This window comes from Schistosoma haematobium, chromosome 1 (assembly GCF_000699445.3).
Source record: "Schistosoma haematobium chromosome 1, whole genome shotgun sequence".
Classification (NCBI taxonomy): Eukaryota; Metazoa; Platyhelminthes; class Trematoda; order Strigeidida; family Schistosomatidae; genus Schistosoma; species Schistosoma haematobium.
In genome coordinates this window covers 48,788,200-48,795,383 of record NC_067196.1, presented here as the reverse complement: position 1 = coordinate 48,795,383, position 7,184 = coordinate 48,788,200, and the positions used below count along the sequence as shown (strand labels likewise).

Here is a 7,184-nt window from a genome sequence, read left to right as displayed (position 1 = left end):
AACTTGTGTTCACATTGTGATTGTAGCGGTAAATAAATCCCCAAAATAAATAGCATTAAGTTTTCGACATTGGATGCTGACCATATGTTTTAGTGGACTCATCTAGCTGAAGGCGCTCGGTCAGGCATCCGCACCAGATCACGTGTGGTAACGCCGTGCTCAACATCAACCGCAATCGCTAGCCAGATTAGATCAGAGAATTCCGATATATTGGTCATCGCCAAATATACTCTTCCGGTCTCCTCGACTCTGTCTTTTGATTTCTCTTGGTGGGAACGAAATATATTAGAAGGTGTTACTGGTAGAAGCGTTGTCAAACACTGAATACCTGTGACATCAACATTGGTGAGACCGACGAGATCTGGTACACCTAATTGTAACTGTGAGTCTGTTCCTTTTTGGGATTTTATATATATCATTGCCTTATTTTTTATTTTTTTGAACATTGTGATTTTTTTTTCGTGTTTTTTCTTGGATATATATTTTTTCCCCTCGTTCATTATCGTACTTCATACTTCATCATGACTGAACAGACACCTAAAGTACTCAAGCTTAAGACTTTGTCCCCACCTTCGTTTCAACTGATGCCTTTCTGGCCCGACAACATCGAAGCCTGGTTTTGCTACGCAGAAGCCGACTTCTCCGAGCACGGCGTGATCGACACACGTGCACAATTCCTCGCAGTAGTCAAGGCACTACCGCGCGAATTCAACAGGTACGTAACACCTAGTATGTTTACTAGTGATGTTTCCGATCCTTACGAAATCTTAAAACGCTCGATTCTTAAACGAGGAGATCTAACCGATCGACAAAGGTTAGATCAACTCTTCAATAACATCGACCTGCAACACGGTTCTGCGACGGACATGTTGCAACGGATGAGAGAGGTTATAGGCCTAAGAACTTTCGACGAAGGTCTATTCAAACAACTCTTCTTGTCAAAACTTCCCCAACAGGTGCAAGCAGTTCTGGTCTCGTTCCAGAACAACGGCTTAGACGAGCTAGCTGCATCTGCCGACCGCATTCTAGAAATTACGAAACCTACTACCGAGGTATTTTCAGTCAAAGAAAAGCCTCACACGACTCAGAATGATATAACCGACTTATGTCACACACTCACGCGTTATCTTAGTCTTCGTACCGACCGTAAGAGATCGCGCACACCACGTAGAAGCATTTCTCGTAAGCGATCTGTCCCTAGACCACGAGAGACAGATAACCCCGACTGGTGCTGGTATCATAACCAGTATGGAAAGCTTTCCAGAAATTGCAGAAAACCCTGCAATTTTCCCAACACGAAACCGACTGATTCGAAAAACAATTCGGGAAACTTCCAGGCCGGCACGCGTTAACGGCAACCGTAGCCGGCGAACAAAGCCGTCTGTTATTCGTCACAGATGTGACAACGAGAGTTCGCTACCTCGTCGACACTGGCGCAGAAGTTAGCGTCCTCCCAGCAAATCCTAACGACCGACTTCACGAATCGACCCTAAACTTACAGGCGGCAAACGGAAAACCGATCGCTACGTATGGCAAACGGTACGTTTACCTTAACGTGGGTTTACGCAAACCCATTCACTGGATTTTCGTTGTTGCAGATGTTTCTATGCCAATCATTGGTATGGACCTTCTACAACACCACAATCTGATCATCGATACGCGCAAACGGAGGCTAGTAGACGGGAACACTAATTTGTCCGTTTGCGTAACTTCTTTTACTGGTTGTAGAGTATCCCCAGTCACAGTTAAACATATGATAGACCCACTCTATCAACCACTACTCGATAAGTACCCTGGGATACAACAAACGCAACCGAGATTACCGTGTGTAACCAGCAATGTTACACATCACATCACGACTACAGGACCACCTGTATTCTCTAAAGCACGACGACTAGCTCCTGAAAAGCTAAGGTTGGCGAAAAACGAATTCGATCACATGATGGACTTAGGAATCATACGACCGTCAAGTAGCCCATATGCATCTCCGTTGCACATGGTCCCTAAAAAGGACAGCAACGATTGGCGTCCAACTGGTGACTATCGGCGATTGAACGCGAAAACCATTCCCGATCGTTACCCGTTGCCTCACATTCACGATTTGACAGCTACCTTGAAAGGTACAACTGTCTTTTCGAAAATCGACTTGGTTAAAGCGTATAACCAAATCCCTATGGCTACTGACGACATACCGAAAACAGCTATCATAACTCCTTTCGGACTCTATGAATTTTTGCGAATGCCTTTCGGTCTAAGGAATGCTGCTCAAACATTCCAAAGATTCATAGACGACGTTTTTCGAGGTCTCAACTTCGTACACGCGTATGTTGATGACTGTCTAATCGCAAGTCCGGACAGAGAAACACATCTCAAGCATCTGGATCTTGTTTTCGAACGACTTCAAAAACATGGCATTACTGTAAACGTTCAGAAATGCCAATTCGGAACCGACTCGTTAGACTTTCTGGGACACACTATCGATGCTCAAGGCATTCGACCTCTTAGGACCAAAGTGGCGGCCATTCTGGATTACCCAGAACCGACCACCGTCAAGCAATTACGCACGTTCAACGGCCTGGTAAGTTTCTATAGACGTTTCATACCCAAATGCGCATTACTTATGAAACCTCTGACCGACCAACTTCGTGGAAATGCGAAATCCATTAATTTGGACGACACCGCACGAAAAGCATTCTCCACAGTCAAGGAACTGATCGCTAAAGCAACAATGCTCGCACATCAGGACACCCGAGCACCCATTAGCATCGCAGTAGACGCATCCGACTCAGCAATCGGAGGAGTCTTACAACAATGGGTTAACAACTCCTGGCAACCCTTGGCATTTTTCTCTAGAAGGTTGCTAGACACCGAATCGAGGTACAGCACATTCGGTAGGGAACTCCTAGCTATGTATTGTGCTGTACGGCATTTCCAACACTACATCGAAGGTCGTGAATTCACTCTTTTCACTGACCATAAACCGCTCACTTTCTCGTTAAGCTCTCCTTCTGACAAGTACTCTCCCGTGAGTCTCGACAACTGGACTACATTTCGCAGTTTACTTCAGATATTCAACACATCTCTGGAGCAAACAATGTAGTTGCAGACGCTTTATCTCGTATAACTTCCTTGAACAGTTTCCAAGGAATCGACCTTCTTAAACTCGCCGAGCTTCAAAAAGAAGACAGTGATCTTCAGCACGAGTTATCGTCCACAACCCTTAAACTACGCATCAAACAGATGGGAACAGGTAAAGAAACCTTACTTTGTGACACATCTACAGGTAGGGATCGCCCAATCGTGCCGAAACATTATCGACGCAATGTCTTCAACACATTGCACAAACTTTCGCATCCAGGTGTTCGTGCAACCATCAAGCTTATAGCAGAAAGGTTTTGCTGGCCTGGAATGAATAAAGACGTGAGGGAGTGGGCACGCTCCTGTGTAAGCTGCCAAAAATCTAAGGTTATCAGACACAATAAATGTCCCTTAGGCTCGTTTAAAACTCCCGATGCCCGTTTCGACCATGTTCATCTGGATTTGGTAGGACCTTTACCAGATTCAAATGGATACTCTTATCTCTTAACCTGCGTTGACCGTTTCACTCGATGGCCAGAAGCAGTACCTATCAAGGACAGCACTGCTGAAACAGTGGCCCGCACATTCGTCGAACGATGGGTAGCAAACTTCGGTTGCCCTTCAACCATCACTACAGACCGCGGACGTCAGTTTGAATCCGATCTTTTCCGTCGTCTGACCACACTTTTAGGAATCACTCGCTTCCGAACGACCGCCTACCATCCACAAGCAAACGGGTTGGTAGAACGTTTTCACCGACAACTGAAAGCTTCGCTATCAGCAGCAAACGTTTCACAGTGGACCGACGCTCTTCCACTCGTCTTACTAGGTATCCGCAATGCAGTGAAAGCTGACATTGGATACACTGCGTCTCAACTCGTTTATGGAACGACACTTCGACTTCCAGGAGAATTCGTGGATCCTTCATCCTCTTCAATGAACATGGATCTAACCTCCTACACGAACAGGCTTACAAACGCAATGCGTTCAGTTAAACCTGCTTTCACTCGACCTCAATCAACTGATGTTTTCGTTCAACCTGGCTTACGATATAGTACACACGTTTTCATTCGTCGAGACTCGCATCGACGACCATTCGAATCAGCATACGAAGGACCCTTCAAAGTTCTTCAACGTGAATCTAAGTACTATATAGTCGATAAGAACGGAACAAACGATAGCATCAGCATCGATCGCTTAAAAGCAGCGTATTTAGAAGGAAATCCTATCCACGTCGATTTTCCTTCGGTACAATCGAACGACACGACTCCGACACTTACAATACCTCATCCGACAACCAACACACACGATGATACTTCGACAGTATCCGAAAATAAACTTAAAACGACGCGTTCTGGAAGAAGGGTGAGATTTCCAGAACATTTAAACGACTATTGCACGTAAGGCACTTCTCGACATTTTATATTATTTTTAAAAAAAAACAATTTTAATATGCTTATATATTTTTATTTCTATTTAAAAAAAACAAAACAAAACAAAACAATTTTTTTAATGCTATTACGTGTTCATGAGTTTATTTTCCATTTTTTTCCGCCGACATTGTGTTTTTACGCACATACGAGTGTATTTCGACATGCACTTACATTTTCTTTTTCTTTTCCAGGACGGCTGGAAAAGAACGATGACGTTTATGAGGATCCGAAATTTTCATTGTACATTTTCTTTTTTACTATGTTGTACCTCCGTCCCATATAGTAAGGAAAGACGACCAGACGCTGCTAAATTTAGTAAGCTATCAGAAGAGTGTTTACCAACGACAAACTCGTTGGGTTTAAACTTCTGGCTGGCCACGTCTTAGGGTCGTCACTGCCCCACTAGGGGGAGTGATCTGTAGCGGTAAATAAATCCCCAAAATAAATAGCATTAAGTTTTCGACATTGGATGCTGACCATATGTTTTAGTGGACTCATCTAGCTGAAGGCGCTCGGTCAGGCATCCGCACCAGATCACGTGTGGTAACGCCGTGCTCAACATCAACCGCAATCGCTAGCCAGATTAGATCAGAGAATTCCGATATATTGGTCATCGCCAAATATACTCTTCCGGTCTCCTCGACTCTGTCTTTTGATTTCTCTTGGTGGGAACGAAATATATTAGAAGGTGTTACTGGTAGAAGCGTTGTCAAACACTGAATACCTGTGACATCAACATGATCATTTTGTGTTTTTAAACCTTTTAAATCGAATTACAATGGTTGGTAAGACTCACAAATGTGGGCAACCAAATTGTTTGTTCCCCGTGGAGGAGGGAATGCAATGCAACGATTGTAAAAAGTGGTACCACAAAATGTGTACACGCCTAAGTCCGACGGCTTACAAAAGATGCTCGAAGCCTAACTCGCATTGGCTTTGTATGTTCTGATGTACGGATAAAAAGGTACTAGTTCAGGAGGCTATGGGCCTATTGGCTTTGGCCTGCAAGAAAAACGATGGCGGAAGCAATGATAACAAGATCACTGACGGAGAAGAATGTGTTAGTGTAGTAAGTGCTGCTACCGGACCCGTAAACACCTGACTGGTTGACGGGAACGTGAAATCTCCGTTGACATTAACGAGGAATGAAGTGCCACTTGATATTGACATCGGCAGTCATACACCTCTAGTCGAAATAGAAGGTCCGGATAAAACTGTCACCGTTTCACGTAGTCCAGGTGTGGCTGTCCTGAGTGGTGACAAATGGACTTCAGTAAGGAGAAAAAGGAATGGGAAGAAAAAGACTGTAGGCAAAACGCAGCTGGTCAGCAAGGCATTGGAAGGGATGCTATCAGAAAAAAAATCCTCACTGCGTGACAAGACAGATCTCTCTGAGGGATCAGTCATTTTTCATTAGATAAGAGAATCTTCAGATACTGAACCAAAGGCAAGATTTGAACATGATCTCAATCATATTAAGACATCATTAAGTAAACTACTCCCAGATACAGTTTCAGGAGTTAGCATTTGTAAGCTTTATAGAATAGGAAAAAGGTGGATTCCGAAAGTCCTCAGAAAAACCGCCTCCTAAAGGTTACATTCAACACGGTGGAAGAAAGGAACCTGGTTCTAAGTAATTCACGTAAACTGATTGGATCCGGGATATATGTCCGTGAGGACCTCAGCCTAGCTGATCGTATTAAGAGAAGAGCTGCAGAAGCGGAAATAAACGAGCGTCGCCGAAACGGTGAAAGAAACCTCGTTCTTAAGGGTTTTCAGATTGTAAAATTTTGGAGCAAAACGATCCCCAAGCCACTCTGGGTGGCAAGGGAAGGCTCTCCACAGACTTAAAGGTATGCTACACAGATGCTCGCAGCCTACTAAATAAAATGGCGGAGCTGAAGTCAGTGGTGGACAAAGAAAAACCGGACGTTATCGCTGTCTCGGAAACTTGGTTAACGTCAGAAGTATTAGATAGTGAAATCCAATTGACTGGTTTCATAACCAGTAGGGCTGATAGATTAAACCGAAGGGGAGGCGGGGTTATTCTGTACACGAAAAGTACCCTAACCATAAGATTAGCTGAGACAGTAGCACATGTTTCAGGGACATGTGAACTGGTGAGATGTAAGTTGAAATGCCGAAGGCAAGATATTGAATTAGTTGTAGTTTATCGCAGTCCAGAATGTGTAGCAGATGATTTCCTCCTTAGTAAACTTAAGTCCTGGTGTAACAACGGTAAAAGCCTTGTAGTAGGCGACTTTAATGAACCACATATAAACTGGGTTAACTTAGAGGTAGGGTCATCCATATCGTCGTTCGACTGCAAACTGTTAGAAACCTCGATTGGATTAGCATTATTCCAACACATTAGAGATCCCACAAGATACGACTTAAGAAACTCTTCCTCACTTTTAGATTTAGTTTTCACACACGGTGATGACGTTGGCCAAATGGCTTTTCTCCCACCACTTGGGAGAAGTGACCATGCAGTCATCTTATTCAAATTCATGGCTGAGATTGCCTGTCAAACAATTGCAACGGCCCGTCCCAACATATGGAAGGCAGATATGCAGGCAATTAATAATAATAATAATTTATTCTCAAATAACAGTTTGTTACATGAGGCATGCAGTTTACAGGCAAGATCAAATTGATACAAATGATACAATA

General features: G+C 43.7%; 1 protein-coding gene across 1 annotated transcript; it reads left to right on the top strand.

Annotated features, from left to right (window-relative positions):
- The first annotated feature begins 118 nt into the window (after window positions 1-118).
- MS3_00001457 (uncharacterized protein) lies at window positions 119-5,154 on the top strand. The gene has a single exon (XM_051208912.1). It carries the CDS (start codon window positions 1,607-1,609, stop codon window positions 3,098-3,100), a length of 1,494 nt encoding a protein of 497 aa, XP_051074319.1. The 5' UTR covers window positions 119-1,606; the 3' UTR covers window positions 3,101-5,154.
- Window positions 5,155-7,184: the final 2,030 nt, after the last annotated feature.